The sequence below is a fragment of the Gracilinanus agilis genome, chromosome 2 (assembly GCF_016433145.1).
Source record: "Gracilinanus agilis isolate LMUSP501 chromosome 2, AgileGrace, whole genome shotgun sequence".
NCBI lineage: Eukaryota > Metazoa > Chordata > Mammalia > Didelphimorphia > Didelphidae > Gracilinanus > Gracilinanus agilis.
Window position 1 is genome coordinate 451,112,938 of NC_058131.1, and position 25,131 is coordinate 451,138,068.

General features: G+C 35.8%; 1 protein-coding gene across 2 annotated transcripts in view; it reads right to left on the reverse strand.

Annotated features, from left to right (window-relative positions):
* The window catches only part of SEC23A (SEC23 homolog A, COPII coat complex component), a 91,185-nt gene that overhangs the window by 59,256 nt on the left and 6,798 nt on the right, over positions 1-25,131 (reverse strand). The window contains exons 2-7 of one of the 2 annotated variants that reach the window (XM_044664778.1): positions 24,521-24,578; positions 19,674-19,758; positions 18,496-18,680; positions 4,201-4,280; positions 2,829-2,973; positions 1,189-1,347 (exon numbers count right to left, since the gene is read on the reverse strand). In XM_044664778.1, the coding sequence (XP_044520713.1) occupies positions 1,189-1,347; positions 2,829-2,973; positions 4,201-4,280; positions 18,496-18,680; positions 19,674-19,758; positions 24,521-24,578 (712 nt within the window). Of the gene's footprint in view, positions 1-1,188; positions 1,348-2,828; positions 2,974-4,200; positions 4,281-18,495; positions 18,733-19,671; positions 19,759-24,520; positions 24,579-25,131 lie in introns of both variants that reach the window. The other variant, XM_044664777.1, reaches the window with a different exon arrangement.

Here is a 25,131-nt window from a genome sequence, read left to right on the forward strand (position 1 = left end):
GTACAATATGATCAATAAGGTCTTGCCTTCCTACACTAGTTAAGTTTCATAAAATATTAAAATTAAATTAAACTAGGGACAGCAAGTTGGCTCAGTGGATAGTGTCAGGTCTGAACTCAGGAGGAACTGGATCCAAATCTGGTCTCATATACATCCTAGCTATATGACCCTGGGCAAGTCACTTAATGACATTTGCCTAGCCCTTACCACTCTTCTGCCTTGAAACTAATACTTAGTATCAATTCTAAGACAGAAAACAAGAATTTTTAAAAAGTAATTAATTAAAGTAAATCCAATTATCCTATACTAGCTATGTTTTTTTTTAAGCTGAACTCCTGTCCTGATTGAAAATCTTATAGATTTTATCCTTTTTAAGCTAGGCAGCACAGTGTATAGAATACTGGGCCTGTCATCAGGAAAACCTGAGTTCAAATCTGGCATTACACATATAGCTGTCAGGCCCTCCACAAGTCACTTAATCTCTGTTTGCCTCAGATCTCTCAGTTGAAAAATGAGAATAATAATAGAATCTACCTCCCAGGGCTGCTGTAAGGATCAAATGAGACAATAGCTGTAAGCATTTAGCACAGCACCTGGTACATAGTAAACATCATATAAACATTAGTTATCATTAGCAATTACTATTACTATCCAATTCTTTGAGCCACTATTTCATGTGCACTTGCTAACTATTCTTTTTTAAACTTTCTCCTTTCATCTTAGAATCAATACTAAATATTGGGGGAAGAAATTAGAAGTAAGGGCTAGGTACTTAGGGCTATGACTTGCCCAGCATCGCACAGCTAGGAAATGTCCACCTATCTTATCCTCTTGCTAAACTTTTCAAGAGAAATATATTTCCACAGGGAGACAGGTAGCAGTACATATTTAAAGAATTATCTAAGACCCAGTCATAGCTCAATATAATATAAATTCACTTAAAGATTATTTTAGGGAAAGTTGCAAAGAAAAACTTTTCTGGTGTGGTCAAATCTAAGTGATTCCAATTAACTTAAAATTCTCATTTAATTTACCTTTTATTCTCTGACATACTGTCTCCCAAATCAACCCATATCTATCCAGATTCAAACATTAAGCTATAATGTGTCATCTTTAGGGGGGAAAGGCATAAAATGCTTGTGTTCTATCTCACCCACTAAAGTAAAATTAATAGAAACTGAAACTTACTTTAGTTCCTTTTTTAACATATTTGGCATTGTCTTTTTCAATGTCATGCCAGGATCTTATAGGTATCTTTAGCTCATCTCCAACTACCATTCCAGGCCCCTGTGTAGCTGGACCACCAATGAACATCATAATACGAGCACCAGTGTTTGGGAAAGTACACTGTTAGGAGAAAGCAACATATCAAAAATAGTTTAATAAAAAAAAATCTTCTTTAATACTTCAAGGATTACAATAATTAAAACAACCACAACAACAATAAAAGACTTCATAACTCTGACCAATGCAATGACCAGTAGAGACTTCAGAAGACTAATGGTGAGGTATGCCTACTGCCTCTCAGGAGACAGGGGAGAGACAAGAAGAAAGAAGCATATGTTTTCAGTCACAGCCAATACATTGAGTGGTTTATTTGACTACACTTATTTGTTACAAGAAGAGCTTCTGGGGAGGGATGGTAAAGAGTTGGGATTAGTGGGTAGCAACTATAAATTATACAACTAAAGGTAACTCAAGAGTCAGTGATTTGGGGGGCAGCTGGGTGGCTCAGTGGATTGAGAGCCAGGCTTAGAGACGGGAGGTCCTAGGTTCAAATCCGACCTCAGACACTTCATAGCTATGTGACCCTGGACAAGTCATTTAATCCCCATTGTCTAGACCTTACCACTCTTCTGCCTTGGAGCCAATACCCAGTATTAACTCCAAGACGGAAGGTAAGGGTGTAAAAAAAAAAAAAGTCAATGATTTTATCATTATAGGTGCCTCTCTCTACTGTCAAAACTCAAACTACTTCTATAACTTAGAAACTTGTATTGATGAACTGCTATGACCAAAAAATGTCATCACTAGTGGTGGTAACCTTCTCTGACCTTGGCCCAGTTGGTTGACAATAGACATTTAAGTCATTTGCTAGGTCAGTAAATACTCAAAGATTTTCCAAACCGGTTGAATTTTTCAAGAGCTTTGTGCATAGTTGGCATGGCCTTGAAGAACTCAAGGTTTATTACCTTTATCCTACAATAAAGCAACTGGAGCAATATTTCAATGGAAGAAAGAAAACATAGGTAAATAAGAACATTTACAGATGTTTAAATTTTTCTTTGGGCCAAAAGAATAATTTATATTTTTTTATCCAAAATGCTACAAAAGTCAGGCTTCCAAAAATAAAATTTTAAAAAGAAAACAAACCAAAGTATTCCCTTTTAAAAAAAATCTTACTATAAAAGAAAAGGTCTTTTCACTTTAAAAATCTGTAATCCCCACCAAGAAGTATTCTCCTTCCTCCCTGTCAACTAACTCTTATGCTGGTGGAGGAAAGGTGAGAGATGACAGGGAAGCTACTTTATATATTAAAAAGTTTTAAGACACAAACTTAAAGGAGTGAAGTAAGCAGTAGGAGAACAATTTACAAGGCAACTATAATAACATAAAGGAAAATAATACTGAAAGACTTCAGAACTCTAATATTCTTCAAATAATAGCCAATGTGTTTTGATTTGGGAATTTGGTGGGGGAAGGATTGCTTAATAATATTTATTTGTTACAAGTGATTCTATTAGCAATGAGAGAAGGGAATCATTAGAACATGACAAGGAGGTGAAAAAAGGAAAAACATTAATAGTTTTAAAAGGCATAATTATTACCTCAAGCAGTCCTACAGCTATGGAAAGAGCCACACCTGAGGATCGCAAAGGTCTCTTGCCCTGGGGAACAGGCCAAGGGTCTCGCTGGAGTTCTCCCAGAAGGTCTGTAAGATTCATGTCTATTTTCTGTACGGGCTGTAAAAATCTATAAAACAAAAAAATGAAAAGGACTCTTAATTGTTTCCCACACACCCTAAAACTTTTTAAAACACATCTTAGCAGGGGGCAGCTGGGTAGCTCAGTGGAGTGAGAGTCAGGCCTAGAGACAGGAGGTCCTAGGTTCAAACCTGGCCTCAGCCATTTCCCAGCTGTGTGACCCTGGGCAAGTCACTTGACCCCCATTGCCCACCCTTACCACTCTTCCACCTATGAGACAATACACCAAAGTTAAGGGTTTAAAAAAAAACACATCTTAGCAGGCTAGACACAAAATTAATTAATCCTATTAAGTGAGATATGGCATTGTTAGTTTCCATATAAAAAAATAAACAGTAACAGGTTATCCATAAAAAGTAAAAGTCAGTATCAAAAAAAAAGTCAGTATCATTTTTCTTTACTATATTAAGAGAATATTGTGAAAGACAAATCAACAACGTAATGGCATATATAACATAAATGTCAAAATTTTTTTTCCATAATAGATGTAATAAGTACTATGCATTTACGGAAAGTCAGGAATCTAACACCAACCAATTCAATTACACAAACATTTATTGAGTACGTGCAAAGCAAAGAGAGGATTAAAAGATGAAAAAGGGAGTAATCCTACATTCAATGAACTAAAAATGACCTACTCAGGAGGTTATATGTTCACATATAAGCAGAATAAAAAATAGAAGTATGAAAATGCATACAGTATAAGAAGAGTTCAAAGGAAGAAAAAAAATCACTTCTGAGAGGGAAAGGAGGGTGGAAAAGTAAATGAGAGAAATCTTTACAAAGAAATATACTGTAGAGATAAATTTATTAAAACTTAGTAACTATCCGACTTGGGGGGGGGGATCATATCAAGATTTCAAATAGTAATCACTAGTAGAATGGTAGAACCATTCACAGAAATCTGAAAGAAGAAATTGGATGAAAGGGGAAATAGATAGGATATTTAATTCAGCTTTTTATCTATCTGGTCTGAAGTGACAGTTTAGACTTTCTACTGTAATTAGTCAGTAGTGATTTAAAATCTGAGTTTGGAATCTAATATAAAATTCTAATATAGCTAAAAATAAAGATCTGGGAGTTAGCAATTAAAAACATTATAACAACTTTTCTTTTGGACCACTCTTTACTATATCCACAAATACTTAAATTTACATAAAAAGAAAAAGGTTATCTATATCAAATTATCTGGACCATATTCAACTATTACTATTACCTGTTTGATGGAGGTGGTTGCTGTACCTGAGGACCACGAGCTGCCTGGGTAACTGGTACTTTGGAAAGCCCCAACATTTCCTATTATAAAGGTGAAATCAGTTAATGAAATCCACGTAATGAATCATAAAAGACAATTTTATCTCATAACTAGTTAAAACAGGTTATTGCAGAATTTGTGTATCTTAGTTTTCTTCCAAGAACACTGAAGAATTCTTTCTTTTATATAAAATTCTCAGTTTTGTTTTTCATTTACCATGTCTACTTCTTTATCAAAGTTTTCTAGGACTTTTAAATACTTACTAATGAAGTAAAAGAAAAACACTCTGAAGTATAAAGGAAAAAGCAGTGAATCCATGACTATAAATCTGAGGAATCCAAGTATGTAAATCTCTCTACTAGGAATAAAATTCTAGGTAATTGCACAAAAAGGAATAAAAAGGTGACTTGTCAGCATGACAACTAGGAAATGTGCATCGAGATCTGAATCCAGATCTCCCTGACATCAAACCTAGTACTTAGTCTACTATACCAAGCAGTCTCTGCACTAATGTATATGTTATGGGAAACAAGTTTACTAGTAGGAATTTCAAAGAGACATAAAGAATAAGGTGAAAAACTTTTAAATGGAAAATACTAATGCTGTGTTTATAAATTCTAGCATTCAGTTTGGCCAATGGGGAAATCCCCAACATTCCCTTCCAACCCATCCATGTCTGCCTAAAATTTATCACCAAAAACTGCTGAATATCTCAAAAACATGAAGTCCTACAAAGAAGGGAAGATCTACAACTAGATTTGCAGAGACTACCCTCAACAAAACTAGAAGCTTATCTAAAAAAATACCTCTGACAGAAAACCAATTTAATCTTGAGGCAAAGAAAATGACAAAGAAGAAAGGAGAACCAAAAGAAAGATAAAGAGAAAATGATTACAATAATATAAAGGGCAACAGCAAAAGACATGAGCATTCAGATTAATGTAATGACTAACTGTGATTTCAGAAGACAGAGGATAAGAGACATTTCTTCTCTTTAGAAAAGCAGTGCAGGAATTTCTGGGTTAAGATTGCCCCAGAATAGAAGCAAGGCTCTTCCTCTCCTCTCCACTAACCAATATAAAGAGCCTCAAATAGATAATAACCAAAATCAAATGAGTAAAGGGACTCCACTGTAGGGCACAGCATTTAAGGTAGGCAGAGTTTGGGCAGTTCCATGCTAAAAGGGAGCAAAATTACTCCTACCAAAGCATGAGTTCATCACTCCTCCCCCACCACACCTATGGCACCAGAGTCTGAGTGAACATGGGAAAACTCTAGGTTCTCAGGGGGACTGGCTGAGGACACCACAGACTTAGCCCTGAGAGCAGTGAAACTTGGGACCCTAGGAGGCTGAGAAAACGAGGAGATTGAGCACGGAGATTGGGCAGAGAGGGGCTGCTTACAGCAGACACTGCAGACTCAAAAAATAGCCTCACAGCAAAAACCTCTCCGAAGCTCAATACAAAGATCACCCACCTTCCTCACTCAGACTTCTGACCAGGAAGGAACAAAACAATGGCCACCAACAACCAAGAACTACAATCCACAACTATCAAAAAAAAAATCTTGACCCTAGATAATTTTTATGTGGAAAAATTACAGACCACAGAGGAGACACCGGAAGGTGACAAACAAGTAAACACATCCAAACCTTCCCAAAAAAATGGAAATTGGTCAAAAGCTCTTGAGGAGCTCAGATTTGAGATGATGAACCAAATTAGAAAGATGGAAGAAAGTTGGCAAGAAAAGTGGGAAATAGTTCAAAAAGAAAATAACAGTTTAAAAAACAGGAACTTCCACTTGGAAAAAGAAGCCCAGAAATCAAATGAAATGATGAACAACTTGGACACCAGAAATGACCTGCTGGAAGCCATGAAAAGCAGGATAGACCAAACTGAAAAGGTAAATCAAAAGATCATAGCTGAAAACAAGTCTTTAAAGACCAGAATTGGGCAAATAGAAGCCAATGATCTCACAAGAAAAGCAAGAATTAATAAAGCAAAGTCAAAAGAATGACAAAATGAAAGGAAACATGAAATATCTCACTGACAAGTGTTATATTCAAATCCCTTCTTTCTTTATAACACAAGTTGACTAATCTGGAAAACCAGTCTAGAAGAGACAATTTGAAAATCATAGATCTACATGAAAACCTAGAAATAAACAGAAACTTTGACATCATACTACAAGAAATTATCCAAGAAAACTGCCCTGATGTTCTTCAATGAGAGGGCAAAATGGACGTTGAAAGAATCCATAGATCACTCTCTACAATAAATCCTCAAAAGACAACCACCAGAAATGTAATTGCCAAATTCAAGAGCTTCCAAGCTAAGGAGAAAATATTACAAGAAGCCAGAGAGAGACAATTCAGAAATCAAGGAGCACTAATCAGGATTACACAGTATCTGTCAGCCTCCACATTAAAGGACCATAAAGCTTGGAATATGATATTTAGAAAGGCAAGAGAATTGGGTCTACAACCAAGGATCACCTACCCATTAAAACTGACTATATACTTCCAGGGGAAAAGTATGGGCATTTAACAAAATAGAAGAGTTCTAAGTGTTTATAAAGAAAAGACCAGAACTAAACAGAAAATTTGATCCAAATACAAAAATCAAGAGAAACATAAAAAGGCATATAAGAGAGGGGGGAAATTATTTTTTCTTTTTTTTAAGGGCCTCAATAAGGTCAAATTGTTTATATTCCTATATGGAAAAATGTTATTTGTAACTGTCAAAAATTGTATTCACTATTATAGTAGTTAGAAGAATTATTCACTGGTAGAGGTTGGGGTACTAAGTGGTTTAAGATGATGTGCAAAAAAGAAAAGGGGGGATTAGAAGATGGCACCAAGAGAAACTTGAAGGAATAAGAAAAATAGGATAATCTAAACCACATAAAGAGGTACATAGGAGAGGGAGAGGAAGAATACTATTATAAGAAGGAGAGAAAGAGGGTGTTAATAGGTAATACTTAAACCTTACTCTCAGTAGAATCAGTTCTGAAAGAGAAGAGCACAATGGGGGATCGAAATCTATCTTAACCCTACAAGCAAGTTGAGAGGGAAAAACAAGGGTGAGGTGGGGAGTACAAAAAGGGAGGGGAAAGAGAAGGGAGAGGGAACCTAATAGACCCTAAATAAAAATAAGAGGGGAATAAGAAGGGAGGTGGGTATAAAGGGAAATTTAATAAGGGTGGGGATTAAGGGGATTGATTAAAAGCAAAACACTGGTGTAGAAAGAAATCGTGAAAGAAGAAAGGGCAGGAATAAGAGAGGAAATCAAAATGAAGGGGAATACACAGGTGGTAATCATAAATGATTAGAAACTAAAATCCCACCATATGTTGTCTACAAGAAACACACATGAGGTAGGTAGATACATACAGAGTAAAGGTACAAGGCTAGAGCAAAATCTATTGGGTATCAACTGAGAAAAAGAAGGCAGGAGTTGCAACCATGATATCTGACAAAGCCAAAGTAAAAATAGATCTGATTAAAAGAGATAGGGAAGGTAATTACATTCTGATAAAAGGCAGTACAGACAATGAGGAAAAATCAGTACTCAACATGTATGCACCAAATGGTATAGCATACAGATTATTAAAGGAGAAACTATTGGAGTGTAAGGAGAAAATAGATAGTAAAACTATACTAGTGGGAGACCTGAACCTACCTCTATCAGATCTAGATAAATCAAACCAAAAAATAAGCAAGAAAGCGGTAAGAGATGTAAATTAAATCTTAGAAAAATTTGAGTTAATAGATATGTGAAGAAAAATAAATAGGGACAAAAAGGAATACATTTTCTTTTCAGCAACACATGGTACATTCACAAAGACTGACTACGTACTAGGGCATAAAAAATGGCAAACAAATGCAAAAAAGCAGAAATAATTCATGGAACCTTTTCAGATCATAATGCAATAAAAATAATAATTAGCAAGGGTACAAGGAGAGGCAAACCAAAAATTAATTGGAAATTAAATAATATGATTCTCCAAAAGAACAAATCATAGAAACAATAACTTCATTGAAGAGAATGACACTGATAAGACATCATATCAAAATATATGGGATGCAGCCAAAGCAGTACTCAGGGGGAGATTTATATCTTTGAGTGCATATATTAACAAATTAGGGAGGACAGATGTCAATGAATTAGGCATGCAAATTAAAAACCTAGAAAGAGAATAAATGAAAAATCCCCAGATAAAAACTAAATTAGAAATCCTAAAAATTAAAGGAGAAAGTAATAAAACTGAAAGTGAAAGAACCATTGAATTCATAAATAAGAATAAAAGTTGGTACTTTGAAAAAACAAATAAAATAAAGTACTGGTTAATCTAATTTAAAAAGGAAAGAAGAAAACAAATAATAGTATGAAAGATGAAAAGGGGGAGCTCACCTCTAATGAAAAGGAAATTAAGGCAATCTTTAAAAACTATTTTGTCCAATTATATGGCAATAAATACAACATATATAGCAATAAATATGAATATGGATGAATATTTACAAAAATATAAATTGCCTAGATTAAAAGAAGAAATATGATACTTAAATAATCCAATATCAGAAAAAGAAATTGAACAAGCTATCAAAGAACTCCCTAAGAAAAAATCCCCAAAGCCTTTGAATACACATGTGAATTCTATGAAACATTCAAAGGACAATTAATCCCAATACTATACAAACTATTTGATAAAATAAGCAAAGAAGGAGTTCTACCAAATTCCTTTTGTGACACAAATGTGGTACTGATTCCAAAGCCAAACAGATCAAAAACAGAAAGAAAACTACAGACCAATCTCCTTAATGAACATAGCTGCAAAAACCTTAAATAGAATACTAGCAAAAAGATTCCAGCAAGTAATCACAAGTGTTATTCACTATGATAGGTAGGATTTATACCAGGAAAACAAGGATGGCTCCATATTAGGAAAACCATCAACATAATTGACCATATCAACAAGCAAACCAACAAAAATCATATGATTATCTCAATAGATGCAGAAAAAGCCTTTGACAAAATACAACACTCATTCCTACTGAAAAAACTGGAAAGTATAGGAATAGAAGGGCCTTTCCTAAAAATAATATACAGTATATATTTAAACCAGCAGCAAGCATCATCTGCAATTAGGATAAATTAGAAGCCTTCCCAATAAGATCAAGAGGGAAGCAAGGATGTCCATTATCACTTCTATTATTTAACATTGTGCCAGAAACACTAGCAGTAGCAATTAGAGAAGAAAAAGAAATTGAAGGTATTAAAATAGGCAATGAGGAGACAAACTATCACTCTTTGCAGATGATATGATGCTCTACTTAAAGAATCCTAAGGAATCAACTATAAAACTAGTGGAAAAAATCAACAACTTTAGCAAAGTTGTAGAATACAAAATAAACCCACATAAATCATCAGCATTTCTATATATTTCCAACACATCCTGGCACAAGAGTTAGAATGAGAAATTCCATTTAAAAATAACACTAGACAATATAAAATACTTGGGAATCTATCTGCCAAGACAAACAAAGGAATTATATGAACAAAACTACAAAATACTTTCCACAAAATTAAAAATAGATCTAAACAATTGGAAAAACATTAATTGCTCATGGGTTGGACGAGCAAACATAATAAGAATTAAAATCCTACCCAAATTAATTTACTTATTTAGTGCCATACCTATGAAGCTTCCAAGAAACTTTTTTACTAAATTAGAAAAAACTATAACAAAGTTCATTTGAAAGAAAGATCAAGAATATCAAGGGAAACAATGAAAAAAAATGTGAAGGAGGGAGGCCTAGCAGTATCAGATCTTAAATTGTTTTATAAAGCAGTGGTCATCAAAAGAATATAGTATTGGTTAAGAGATAGAAGGGAGGATCAGTGGAATAGATATGGGGTAAATGACCTCAGCAAGACAATGTATGATAAATCCAAAGAGCCCAGCTTTTGGGACAAAAATCCACTATTTGACAAAAACTGCTGGGAAAATTAGAAAACTTTTGATTACATTAAATTAAAAAGGTTTTGTACAAACTAAACCAATGCAATCAAAATTAGAAGGGAAGCAACAAATTGGGGGGAAAATTTTGTAACAAAAACCTCTGACAAAGGTCTACTCAAATTTATAAGAAGGACCTAAATCAATTGTACAAAAAAGCAAGTCATTCCCCACAGACAAGGGACATGAATAGGCAATTTTCAAATAAAGAAATCAAAACTATCAATAAGCACATAAAAAATGTTCTAAATCTCTTATAATTAGAGAAATGCAAATCAAAACAACTCTGAGATACCACCTCACACCTATCAGATTGGTCAACATGACAGCAAAGGAAAGTAATAAATGTTGGAGGGGATGTGGCAAAATGGGGACTTTAATGCATTGCTGGTGGAGTTGTGAATTGATCCAACCATTCTGGAGGGCAATTTGGAACTATGCTCAAAGGGCTTTAAAAGACTGTCTGCCCTTCAGTCATACCACTGCTGGGTTAATACCCCAAAGAGATAATAAGGAAGAAGACTTGTACAAAAATATTTATATTCTCATCCTTTGTGGTGGCAAAAAATTGGAAAATGAGGGGATGCCCTTCGATTGGGGAATGGCTGAACAATTTGTGGTATCTGTTAGGGATGGAATACTATTGTGCTAAAAGGAATAATGAACTGGAGGAATTCCATATGAACTGGAACAACCTCCAGGAATTGATGCAGAGTGAAAGCACAACTAGGAGAATCTTATACACAGAGACCAATACGCTGTGGCACAATTGAATGTAGTAATAGACTACTAGCAGCAATGCAACAATCCAGGACAATTCTGAGGGACGTTATCCACATCCAGAGAAAGAACGGTGGGAGTAGAAATACAGAAGAAAAACAACTGCTTCATCACATGGGTTGATGGGGATGTGATTGAGGACATAAACTCTAAACAATCACCCTAATGCAAATATTAATAATATGGAAATAGGTCTTGATCAATGACACATGTAAAACACCAGTGGAACTGCTCGCTGGCTACGGGAGTGGGATGAGGGGAGTGAAAGAACATGAATCATGGAACCATGGGAAAATATTCTAAATTAATTAATTAAATAAAGTTTTTCGAGAGAAAAAGGAAGAAGGAAGGAAGAAAGGAAGGGAAGGAAGGAGGGAGGAGGGAAGAAGGGAGGGAAAGAAAGTAGTGCACTAGGAATACAGTGTTGTTTTTGCTACTGTCCAAGGTGGGGTTGAAATCATTTTAGGTCTTTAAAGTACGAATATATTTCTAAACTAATCAAACAAAAACCTTAGGCTAGGTGTAAAATAGTCTTTGAAAGCCAGTGGATTAAATCACCTGGTGCATGACAGAAAGTTGGTGCCAAAAGGTTAGAAAACTTGGTCATGTCTTCAGTGATTGTTTATACAGAACTTTCCAGCTTCAAAAGGTCTAGAGCAGGAATTGTGAATCTTTTAGAGATCAAGGGCCCAAGCCAACTCTCACACCACAGAGGAAGTGCTCCCATTGGGCTGCTGGGCAGAGGGGCAGGTGATGTAAGAAATGTCTTCAAGCACATGTGGAGAGCTGTAGGGGAGCAGCCCCCTCCAGCATGCATGGCATAGGTTCACCAACACAGGTCTAGAGGGTGTTGGATTTCCCATCTTCCTTTTGGTATCCTAGCATCATTCTATTAGGGTCAAAGACAGCTTGCATTTTTCTGCTAGTATCCTACAGACATTCCTAGATCAGCTGGTAGCATTGTCTACATTCCTAGGAGCCAAGGCAGGACTTTTTTACAGTTCCCAGCAAAGAGACTACACCATGATTAAGAACTTCTTCAGTACCACACAAATGAGAGAAAACTTCCAGCAACTAAGAGCTGTGAGTTATTCCTTTGTCACATGTGCTCTTGAAACATGGCCATTTTATTCTGGACTCCGAGTACTTGTAGAAGAATAAGTCACATACTTTTGGGGGAATGCTTGATACTAACTATTCTTATGGTACTACACCTTAGTATTATCTATTTCTAAAAACTCTTTAAGACTGATTGTTTAAATTACTCTCCAACAATAATACTGAGGTGAAGCACACCAATGGGAGCTATAATGCCTATGGATTTAAAGAATTGCCTCTGATCCCTAAGGGTTACTCCTAGCCACCCTTAAAGGGAGAGATAACCATCTAATTTCATATTACTTTTTTCTTTTCTTTTTAAATTTTTTTTTATTTTTATTGCATTTTTCCCCAATTGCATACAGAAACAATTTTTAACATTCACTTTCTGACATTTTGCAATTCAAATTCTCTCCCTCCTTTCCTCTTTCCCCTCCCCAAGGGGGGAAACAATATGATGTGATTCATGTACTCTCATACATATACCTTATTTGTCATATTGTTTCACATTTCTTTTTAAAAAATTCTGTGATCAAAGTGGGGAGGTAGGAAGGAGAACCTGGCTGTAGCCAAAGACAAAGACTTCTTTCATCCTCCTCAATGTAGCCCCTTTTCAGAAATGTATTAGAAGGTCACATGCTCTAATTTCTGGGATTTTCCTTTCTCTACTTGCATAATAAATTATAAACAATCACTGAAGACATGACCAAGTTGTCTCTGCTTTCTTCTTAACTTCCTTCTGTTCTCTGTGAATTTTTTTAAGGTGCCTTAATATCTATATGGCTTTTATCCTTCCTTCTCTTTTCCTTTGAAAAACCTTCAGAACAGAACCAATCCACCCCCGGGTCCACAGTTTTTATTATTTACTTTCCTTAATATCCTTTAAAGATGCTAATGCCCTGAAAGGATGCTTTTTTTTCCTTTTCCCCTATTACAATATTAGAATTTTATCACCACATAGGCCCTTCCAGTAGTGCAAACTAATTTAAGTTTCTCTGGATCCTTAGATTTGTATCCTAAAGTTCCTACTCAGCTTTGGTCTTTCCATCAGAAATATCTGAAAGTCCTTGATCCCTTTAAAGATTTATTTTTTTCCTGTAGGATTATACTCAGCTATTCAGAGTTATTCTTGGTTGTAAGCCTATATCCTCTGTCTCTAGGAATATTGTATTTCAATATCTCCTCCATGGTTTAAGCTGCCAAATATGTGATACTAACTGGAGTTCTTTGATACTTGAAATGCTTCTTTCTGGATTCTTGTAGTATTTTTTTTCTTTAATGGGGAAGAGTTCTAGATTTTGTCTATGGCATTTCTGGGTTCTTTCCTTTTGCACTGCATTTCAGCAGGTTATGAGCGGATTCTTTAGAGCTTCACTGAGCCCTTTGGTTCATCTAGGCCAGTGGTTCCCAAACATTTTTGGCCTACCGCTCCCTTTCCAGAAAAAAATATTACTTAGGCCCCTGGAAATTATTTTTTTTTCATTTTAATAGCAATTAATAGGAAAGATAAATGCATCTGTGGCCATCACCGCCCCACTGGATCGCTGCAGCACCCACCAGGGGGCAGTAGCACCCCCTTTGGGAATCACTGATCTAGGCAGTCTTCTTTTATTATTTTTTGAAATTTAGTGCCCAGCAGGCTAAGATGAAATTAAATGCTGATAAGAATATGGAAAAACAGACCTAATATTACATTACTAGAGTATCTGTGAATTGTTGAGTTGTTTTGTTGGTTTTTTTTAGAAAACAAGAAGGAAATACATATTAAGAATTGTTAAGCCCTTCATGCTCATTGGCCTAGAGATCCCATTCCTAGGATTAGGCTCTGAGGGCATTATTGAGAAGGTAAAAAAGCTATGTATGAAAAGATTTATGGAAGCTTTATTTGTATTGACGTAAAAACTAGAAATAGCCTGCAATATTTCAATGTAATCAATTATACTGTTATTAGAAATGACAAATAATGAAAATATAAAGAAAATAAGGGGAATATATAAAGAGATGAAAAGATAAGAATATACACTATAAATACAATAATACCTCAAATTCAAGACAAAAAAAGAATCAAAGTAAAACAATCCAAAGGGGAACTCAAAAACAGAGGATGTTTATATTACTATTTATATGTAATTTGTATATATTTAAATAAATTGTAAACAATGTGTAGCACATAATTTTATATACCTTTGTTAATTTAAATGATTTTAGTTGGTGGGAGGGAGGGAAGGAGAGAGAGAGAGAAACTAAAGGTATTTTTTATGTTGTTTTTTTTATTTATGGTTTTCAGGGAGCATAATGATTCTTAATTCTCCTGAAAAATTTCCAAATAAATTGGGGTTTTTATTGTCATATATCTTATATTTCCTTTTTTCCCAATCTTTACATTTTGCTCTAATACTTTTTGCTGTCTCATGGAATAACAGACTTGTTTGGTGTATTCTAACTTTTGGCAAATCAACCAATGGGGTAAAATTTACCACTTTTCTTTTAAGCAATTCATTCTCCTTCTAATATTTTTTTCTAGAGCTTTTATTTCTTTTTTTATTTCTTCCTGGAATTTCATGTAGTCCTTGTTATCTTTTATTTAGAGTCTCTGCTTGCAGTTGTTAAGAAGTTATTTTTTTATTCTTTTGGGGAATTTCTAAATCTATTCTTATTCTTATGCATCTTATTCTGGTTGGTGTTTTCTTTGATTTATTCATTTCTCCAGCCTAAGTTCCTGAAACAAGGTTTTGCTCTAGAAGTGAGATCCACCCACTGCTGTACTTTGGTGTGAGATAGTCAGCCCAATTCGGTCTGACTGTGGACTTTGAGTTTTTGTGCTGGCCTGTTCCTTAAACCTTTGAAGTTCAGTGTTGGGTATTCAGGACTTTCCATGGCATCTTAGGATGCAATGTTAAGGATTTCACAGCCTTTGTGCATGGGCTTTCCTAGTCTAAGAGCTGGCATGATGCTTCCTGTGGCTTCTAAGTTCCCTCTTCTAGGGCTTTCTGAATTCCCCAAGGCTTTCTAGGCAATCTCTCCACTCTTACTGCCTCTAGACAGAGAGTTTTGCAAGTTACATGTATCTCTGGTTCTGGGAGGTTGCTGGTTCGCTTCCCTGTGCTGATTTTATTAGTAGGGCCCATCCCTTTCCTAATGCCTCTATGCTTCTGGCTGACTTTCTGTGAAGTTCTGAGGTACAAGAAGCCACTTATTATGATTTCTTATTGGACTTCTTAATTGTTATTTGGTCTGGTACAAATTTTAGGGTTTTCCCGGAGGAGATATATAGGAGCAGGGAGTATGGATTGGAGGTTTATCTACAACAATCCTCCTCGAGTTCAACTCTTTTCCAGGATAAAATGACTCTCCCTGACTACCATATCCCTTAATAGGTTGTTTTCCCAATAGAGCAGTGGTTCCTAAACTTTTTAGGCCTACCACCCCCTTTCCAGAAAAAATATTACTTAGCCCCCTGGAAATTATTTTTTTTTATTTTAATAGCAACTAATGGGAAAGATAAATGCACCTGTGGATCGCTGCAGCACCCACCAGGGGGCGGTAGCGCCCACTTTGGGAATCACTGTAATAGAGCATAAGCTCATTGATGGTGGGGACAATCTTTTGTATGTATATCCTCAAACTCTAATGTATAGTAGGTATATTAATATATCCATTACATTTCTAAGTTCATATTTTACTTCCTATAATTCCATGAGTACTTGGGTCAGCTCTCCTGTTCTAGAATTCACAAAGCTGTAGATATCAGAAACTGTATGGAGCCAAAATGCTGATAAACTTACCCTTTTTATTCTGCCTAATAGTTTACCAGCAAGACAATAATGGTTAAAAAAGAATACTATCTTCTAGTATCTTTCATAATTCTGGATAAGAAAGAACTTGTAATTTGTATAGGGATGGAAGAGATTATAAAAAACAAGACGGATAAACTTAATTATACAAAATTTGAAAGCCTTTGCACAAATAATATCAATCCTGCTGATTCAACCATTCAGGAAAGCAATTTGAAATTATGCCAATAAAGTTGCCTTGTTCATACTCTAACCCAGACCTCAATACTGTGATTATACTCCAAGGAATATATGACAGCACTGAAAATTATCATGATAGCAAAGAAAAATCTCTATTATGTGACAGCAAAAAACTGGAAATAAAATATGTGCCCAATTATTGGGAAATTAAATATGGCATATTAATGTAATGGAATATTATTCTGTCAAATGGAAAAATGAATATAAAACATTAGAGACACGTGGGAAGACTTGTACAAAATGATATAGAATGTAGAACGCAGGACCAACAAACAATACACACAATGATAATATAAATAAAGACATCACAAGAAGCAACAAAACTCAGGTTAAATACAACAGAATACATAATACCACATTAGTAAAGTTAAAGCTCACAACCTTCCTTCCCATTAATAATCTGTAAATAACAAAGACAGAAAGTGCCATTAGTTGGAATCATACTAGTAGGAAATTTAGCTTAATTTTTTTCAAGGAAAGTATTGCATGGAGATTTTGTTTGGGATTTTCTTGGAAAAGGTCTGTTGTATCAAAATAAATTCATTAAAAATTATCCTTTGAGGGGTGGGGTTGCAGCTAAATGGCTCAGTGGATTGAGAGTCAGGGCCAGAGATGGAGGTCCTGGGTTCAAATATGGTCTCAGACACTTCCTAGCTGTGTGACCCTAGGCAAGTCATTTAACCCCCATTGCCTAGCCCTTACCACTCTTCTGTCTTGGAATCAATACTTAGTATTGGTTAAAGAAAAATGTCACCCAGAAAAGTTCCTTTTTCATTAGTGAAAAAGAGTACAGGCTTCTTTATAGGGAGAATATCAAAAACACAAATATTATAGCTAGAATACAGATCACAGAACCATGTTGCCCATGAATAAAGTATAGACTCAAAAAGGAATTGGACCTGTGATTTCTGTGATATACAGATAAGGAAATTTTCTCTACCAATGTAGAACTACAAGTTAAGAGTCTTAGATGGTTTCCTAGAGCACTGCCAGATTAAGTGACTTGCCCAAGGTTACTTAGCCAAGATATATCAAAGGTAGAACTTGAGCCTTTTGTCTTTCTAGGTCCAAAGTCAAGCCCTCCATCCATTGTGCAATGTTTTTAACTCTCAATACTGAAAATATGTCAATATTAAAGAAGCACATATTTAATAATTACTGTTGCCTGATCAAAATTTTAAAGTTTGTAATATTAGACTCTAACAACTGATTTTTATTCTAAACTTAAAATGTTTTTATTTAAAATATGCAGATCTATAGGGCAATTCATGTTACTAAACTTCAATATTTAGAAACTACTGAAATTGGGCAAATGGAGAAAAAAGACCAGAATGGAAATATGCATATTAAAATATTCATTATGTCAGAATAACAATAATAATGGCTATTCCCTATAAAACCTTTTTCTGAAAAGTTATTTGAAGAAAGGATTTACATTTTACAATAAGTGATAATCTTTGTTTTGTAGGAATAAAATTATAGAAATAAGAGTTTAAGAGAAATTGAAGATTGTCTTTAAGGGACTAGAATGGGCACATGCTAGGAACTCTGAAGAAAGGATTCTGGAATGCAGGGGGCAGAGGAAGAAGAGTATGGAAGTTACAACTGTCTTTTCCTGTCCTGAAGCTGGAGAGGAAGGAGCCTGCTCTCTGCTGAGCCTTTCTACTCAAGCCTGTTTGTGAGAGAAGGGAAACCTTCCAATTTCCTTTGGAGATACCTTTTCCACAGAAGAAACCCACCTAAAGAAGATCTCTCTATTCTATCAACCCTGACTGAGAAGAAGTTTTATCTAAAGTCCATTGGTGTGTGGCCTGAGGTGTTCACCAGGCCAGGTCCAGCCTGGGGTGCACTCAGTCAATTTGAGTTCATCCTTATTCAACTTGTAGCAACTATTAACAACCAGATAAACCAACAAGGGAGGATTTTAGTGTAAGGTAGAATAGAGAGGGTTTGGGGATACCTAGCCAGAAGCAGGGAGTGATAAGGAGCTTTAAGATCTTGAAGTCTCCATCTTGCAATGGACATAGAGGAAAGAGGGAAGTATTAGAACTTAGAAATTAGGGCATCCTCATTTCTAAATCCTCCCTCCTTACCTTTTTTTAATCAATAAATTAGTTACTGTTATACCAAGAAGTTTTGAAAGACTGGTTTGCACTCTGACCCTAGTGAGGTAAGGTTCAATCTGCCTTACACTTCACTAAAAGGGACTGTGGTACTTATAACTAGTTCCTTAGGGTAGATAACAACATCCATCCACCTCAGTTTATACCCATTACTTCATATATTTATACAGACACACTTTGAATTACTATTCTTGCCTACTTACCTGCAATTGTTTGGCAGTTAAATCTTTTGTTCCTCTGAAGACATAGCTTTTTGAAATACCCTCACAACCAAGTTCATGGACCTGTACCATTCTCCCAAAAGTAATAAGTCCCACCAAAGCTGTAGATGGTAAAAGACTGAGTGACATCTGCATGGATTCTTTCAAGGCTTGTAAATCTTCATCTTCCATACAAGTATCCACCACATACAGAAATATCAAAGGCATCTGAGGGCCACGCTTTAAAAAGACAAAATGATCAGAATGAGATAAGGGGAAAATATGTTATTGTTTTTTTCCTTGGCACAGATTTACACATCTTTCTTTATTTTTGAAGCATTGGAATCATGCCAGGACAGAACAGGCTCTATTCAACCACTAGAGCTTTCTGTAACAATTAAAGGAAAACTCTTCTTTGGTGCCTTAAGTAATCAAATAAATAAATTCACATAGCTATAACAAAATTTCTAAGTTTTACACAGGACCAATTTATAGTTTAATTAGGTTATGTTTAATTAATTCAAATTAAAAATGCCAACTAGCATTTATAAATCTTTTTTATGAATATTAATGTATTAACATCATAATAACACATCAAGACTATTAGTACTTTGTTCATAAATCCAAAAAATCAGAGATGTTACTTCATTACACTGGTCTTAAAATGTTATGACTAAAATGGCAATAAATTCAATTTGTGAGGGGGAAAGCAGTATGTCTTCACCAATTGAAAAAGTAATTCATTCTCCCAGTTATTTTGTCAGTTATTTAAGAGGAAATCATGTTTAGTTAGGGTCAGATAAGATAACTTCTAGAATCCCTTCCTACAGATTCTGTACTTCTATAAAGTCACTCTGGGATTCAATGTTCTAATTTGCAAAATGAGGGATATGGAAAACACGAAGGGATTACTGTCTATATGACCCCTAAGTTTTCTTCCCTCTCTAAATCTTATGATCTTTAAAGATGTGTGCTAAAGGGAGCAGCTGGGTGGTTCAGTGAATTGAGAGCCAGGCCTAGAGACAGGAGGTCCTAGGTTCAAATCTGGCCTCAGACAAGGGCAAATCACTTAAATCCCATTGCCTAGCCTTTATTGCTCTTCTGCCTTGGAACCAATACAAAGTATTGATTCTAAGATGGAAGGTAAGGATTTTTTTTAAAGTGAGCTAATGATCTTACCAGTACTACATATTCAATGCTTGAAAATTGAGGTAAAAGTTCAGCAGGCTGATTGAGTTCAGATATGCCAGCATATGTAGGTGGAAACTACAAGAAGGGAAAAAGTAAAATTTAGAACAGTTTTCCAAAAAAGAATTAAGAAACTGAAAAAATAATTTGTTTTCCTGATTTTTTAAATACTCAGAAAAGAACACCTCCAAGAATTTAAGCAAACTATTTCCTATAGCTAGAAGAGACTCACTCTATTTCTTTCCATCTCCTCTTTTTTAAAAGTTCCTGCTCATGTCCTATATAAGTCCAAGAAGCTTACACTCAGCTAGAGATGACTCCTTCTTGATCCCCACAACCTAAGTCTTTCATGTTCTATTCAATTTCTTTATACTTGTCATATTTTTCTCTTTTCAAATGGAAATTACTCTGAGGATAGAACTTTTTTGAATCTTTGCAGTACTGAGGCCTAGCACAGTGCTATTCCATCAGAACACAGAGAGTAGGAATCTCTTGCCACCTGTTTGCCATTCCTTTGGTTCTTATCAATAGGAAAACTACTCTCCAAATTAGAGTGGAAATTAATCCACTCAGCCCTAGGGCCACACCTTAAATGTTGACCACCTCTTCAAAGGTTTGAGTCTCTCCTCTGAGGACAGGGTAATGTGCTTCTCAACATTTGTAGGTCTTTGAAGGGATGGTCAGCCTCCTATGTGGGAAGCTAGAGAAAGAATACTTCCCTTCAGGGATCCTTCTCCCTCCTTCTCCCTCCCCAACTCAGCCTGCAGAGGATCCAGGCACAGCACAAGAGGAAATGATCCCTGGAGGCTGAGGACCTCATCTCAGAATAAGTCTAACCACTTTTTCTATGACCTCCCTTCAACACTAGAGGACAACTACTGTTCATGTCCCACAGTAATCTTCAAGATTTTGTTCTTTCTACTCCAGGCACTTTCTCACACTGGACATGCCTTCTCCTCCTCCAACTGGTGAACATCCATTTGGGGAAGTGCCAATGCCAGTCTTGTGTACTTCTAACCTGGCTCAGCCTCCTCATACTCCTGTTCCCCACCTCATCCCCTCAAGCTTCCTCATACTCCTGTTCCCCACCTCACCCCCACAAGCTTCCTTTTAGGTTTTATCTTCTCAAATTGGAGAGGGACTATCTTTCTTTTTGCTTCTATTTGTATTCCCAACACTTATCATAGTGCCTAGCACATAGTAAGTGCTTAATAAATGTTTTACTTAATCTTTCTCTCTTTCCAGCTTTTTCCATACCTCATGCCTCCCAAACCTTTACTGCAACCTCCAGGCATTCCAAACATCTCTGCCTTCCCAAGATATTACCCCTGCTTCACCAGTTATTAACCATTCAATTTTATACTGTCCTCAAACCATGAAATCCCTATCCATTATCATAATTATCTCTTTCTAGATTCCAACCCTGGATTAAGTAATCTCTGCACCATTCATCTTCTCTGTTCCTGTTATTGTTAACTCAAGAGAAAGTCAAACCACCACGTTGACAAATATATCAACCAATCTCAACTAAGCCCTTTGCTGCTATATATGTTTATCAACCCTTTGTCTTCCTCTCTTATTACTTATTTTTATTATGTCAACTCTCTTATTACACTGCCCACAGCAACTGTTGCAAATTTCTTCTCAGCTCAAGTTATCTATAAGATCCCTTCTTTTGTTCCTCTTAGCAGAAGGCTACTTCATTTTTCACTGAAAAACCTTAAGTTGCAGCAATCCCTCTCACCTGTCCAATTCTATACTTCAAATTATCTAATCTCTTTTCTCTTGTTCCAGCCTCAGCTGAGGTGACTCTTCTCTTTACCAATATCAAACCTTCTACCTATGCCTTGGATCGCATTTCCTCTAGTCTCATCCAGAGTTGGCCTTTGCAATCATCCTTTCTCTTTCCAAAATTTTCAACCCCTCATTAACCACTGACCCTTTCCCTAGGAGCAACAGGAACATGCCTAGATTTCACCCTTCATTTTGATCCCACTATTCTCTCCAGATATTGTCATATATCTCTCTTCCCTTTCACTGACAAACTCCAGAAAAAGTTATCTAAACCTGTTGCTCCACTTTCTTACCTCCCACTCACTTCTCAACTAGCATTCAGAATTCTATCTACTTCACTTGACTGAAATTGCTGTCCTAAAAGGTCACCAGTGGTTTTTTTGATAAATACAAAGGCCTTTTCTCAATTCTTAATCTTGATCTCTCCCCTTCCTTTTGCTCTTTTCCTCTCTTCTCCTCACTCTTCAATCTCATCAGCTCCCATGGATTCAACTATATATTCTATGAGACAATTCCCAAATCTATGTATCTAGCCTTCATCTCTCTTGTGCCCCAGTCTTGCATCTCCAACAAACTGTTTGGCATCGTCACCTATATGTCCTATAGATGTAGAAAAAACTCAAAATGGACATAACAGAACTCATTATCTTTCTTCTGTGTAAATGGAATTAGCTCACCCCCATTCATAGCTAAACTCTAAATGTCAACCCACCTCCCTTAGTGGGGAGGGGAGACACGTGACAATAAGCAACAAATCAAGAACAAGGGACTGCCCTTTGGGCAGTCCAAAACAGTGTTGAGGCTGCCATTTATCCACTTGAATTAGAGGTGGGTACAGGAAGTGACAGGAGATGCTATCCTTCAAATATGATGGTAACTTCCTGTTGAGGCAGTTGGCGCTTTGAACTTGGTATAGAAGGATCTCTGGTGAGACCTCAGGCGGCTGCACTCTGAATTTTCACGTGGGTAAGTTAGGCTGACTTCCCTTCACCTCTCTTGGCGTTCTGGAATCTCTACCTTCAAGGAGGCTTCTTTGCCTCTCTAATTGTCAAGGCCTTGCAGCTAGTAGCCTTACTTAATTAACCTCTAAATCCTCATCCAGGCCGGACCTCTGGTTCGGCCAGGGTTTCTCTCTCTCTCTATTTCCCTACCTTCTACCTTCCTAACTGTAAATAAACTACCATAAAAGCCATCCTGACTTTGAGTCTATTTTAATTGTGGAATCAAGCTGATCTGATAAGATTCCTGGCCACTACACCTTAAAAATATATATATATATATATAAATATTTAAATTCCCTTCTTACATACACTTCCTATACCCATTGGTCCTCCTTTTCTATTTCTATTAAAGGCATCATCAATCTGCCTATAATTATAGCCTAGAAGTTATCTGTGACCCCTTACTTACTTGCCAATTCTTGTTGATTCAACATCTCTCACACACAACAATCAATTTAGTGTGGGCCATCTTGACTCTGGATTATAGCAATAGCTTCCTAATTGGTTTCTCTATCTCCAGTTTCTGGTCTCTATCTGCCACACAAGTGCCAAGTTGATATTCCCAAAGTGAAGGTCTGACTGTCATTCTTCTGCTCAAGAAGTTTCAATGACACGACTCTCCACTGTCTTTAGCAATTGTTTGGCAAGGTCCTCTATTTGCCATTTATCGCCCTTCACAATCTGGTTCTAGCCTATATTTCCAGGATGATTACATAATGCTCCCTATCTTGAACTTTTTCCTCAAGATAAATTAATGTACTTGCAGTTCCTAGTACATGACATTCCATCTCCTTCCTCAATTCTACATTTGTCCTGAATATGTTGTAATCCTTGTTGTATAATCCTTAAGCAGATTATAAGTTCCTTGAGGGACAGTCTTCCCAGTATCAGAATTGTGGCTAGTACCTGAGAACTTTTTATTGATATATTCATTGATATTTAATGAATGGTTAAGGTTTAAAACAGAAAAATGTTATGATCCTCTTTCACTTTCATTATCATACAAAACTACTAGAAAGAGCAGTCCATTCACTGCCTTCACTGCCTTACCTCTCAACACCACAGCAACATATGGCTTATATCTCCATCACTCCACTGAAACTGCTTTTTCCAAGATCAGAAAAGATTTCTCTTACTTATCAAATACAATAGCCTTTTCTCAGTCCTTAATCCTTTGTGAACCTTCTACATCCTTCTTGATACAATCTTCCCTGGCCTCAATGACACTGCTCTCTCCCAGTGCTCCATATACCTCTTTTAAATCAAAACTTTTTAGACTCTTTCTCTGGCTCCTCTTCCTCTTCCTCCATCTTACAAATAATATGTATTGACTCCCATATTCTGTCTCTTATCAATCTCATTTATTCCCATGGCTTCAATTATCACCTCTACACATACAATTCCCAAATGTATATCTCTTAAGTCCTATTTTTCCTCTGGCTTCCAAGTCCTACATTTCTAACTACCTGCAAGATATCTCTTTTTGGATATCCTAACACCTTAAATTTAGTATGTATAAAATTAATTTCTTATTTCTCCTCTCAAACCTGCTTCTCCACCTACCTGCACCATTTTTGTCAGACACCATCTTTATACCACTTACCTAGGCCTAAATCTGTCATCTTTGATTCTTCCTTTTGTCTAACTCCCAATATTCAATCATCTACCCATCCTATCCTGTAATTACTTATTTCCATGCCCTCCTTTCAGTTTCACTAGTTCAATTCCTCATTACCTCATACAAGGACTATGTGATGAAACTTTCTGTTATCTTATGTATACAAGTCTCATTATCAGTCACACTAAGTGTTTAAGATCACTAAAAGAATGGTCAGACTTTATGTTTACATAAAGTCATAGCACAAGGCATAGCACAGTAGATTAATTATGGTAGGGATTTATAAATTATTTTTAACTATGTTTATAAGAATATAACTTATTTTATTACTTTTGAACATAAGTATTCATGTACTAATTCTACCAGAAAGTATTCTTAAATAGCTAAATAGTAATGGATTTATCTTGCAAAATATGGATCTTCTTACCTGATTCCTTTGATAACAAAAATTGCAAGCCCACAGTTTTGCTCGGTAATCCACTTGACTATTTTTTAAAAAAGAAAAGAAATTGTGCATAATTATTAATTTAGTAGTAATTCATTTTATTACATAGATTTTTACTCTAGTAAAATTATCTTTTAAAATTTTCAGAAGCTTTTTCTCAAATCATCAGAATGAAAATATCTCTATATTCAAGAAATAAAAGCAGGCGAAACAGGTTACAAGGTGATTTCTTTTTAAAAGGCTTTAATTTCACATTCCACCAGGCACCTAAATCCATTCCTATATAATAGTTCAACTCAAATTAGGCATATTCTTAATGATCATATTTCTCAAAACTTAACATTGGCTATTACATATTGAACTGAATCTAATAGAACCATAACTTAGGGAGAGAAACCATAAAATCAACAGTTTCTCTAATATAATTCAATAGTTCATTCAAATGGAAAAAGTAATGCAGCAACTTTTCCTTCTACATCAAGTGCCAAATTAAATTAAAAGGACAAATCGAACACAGATTTAGAGTCAGAAGGGTCCTTAGAAGTCATCTAGACAATCTCTTCATTTTACAAGTTAGATTCAGAGAAATAAGA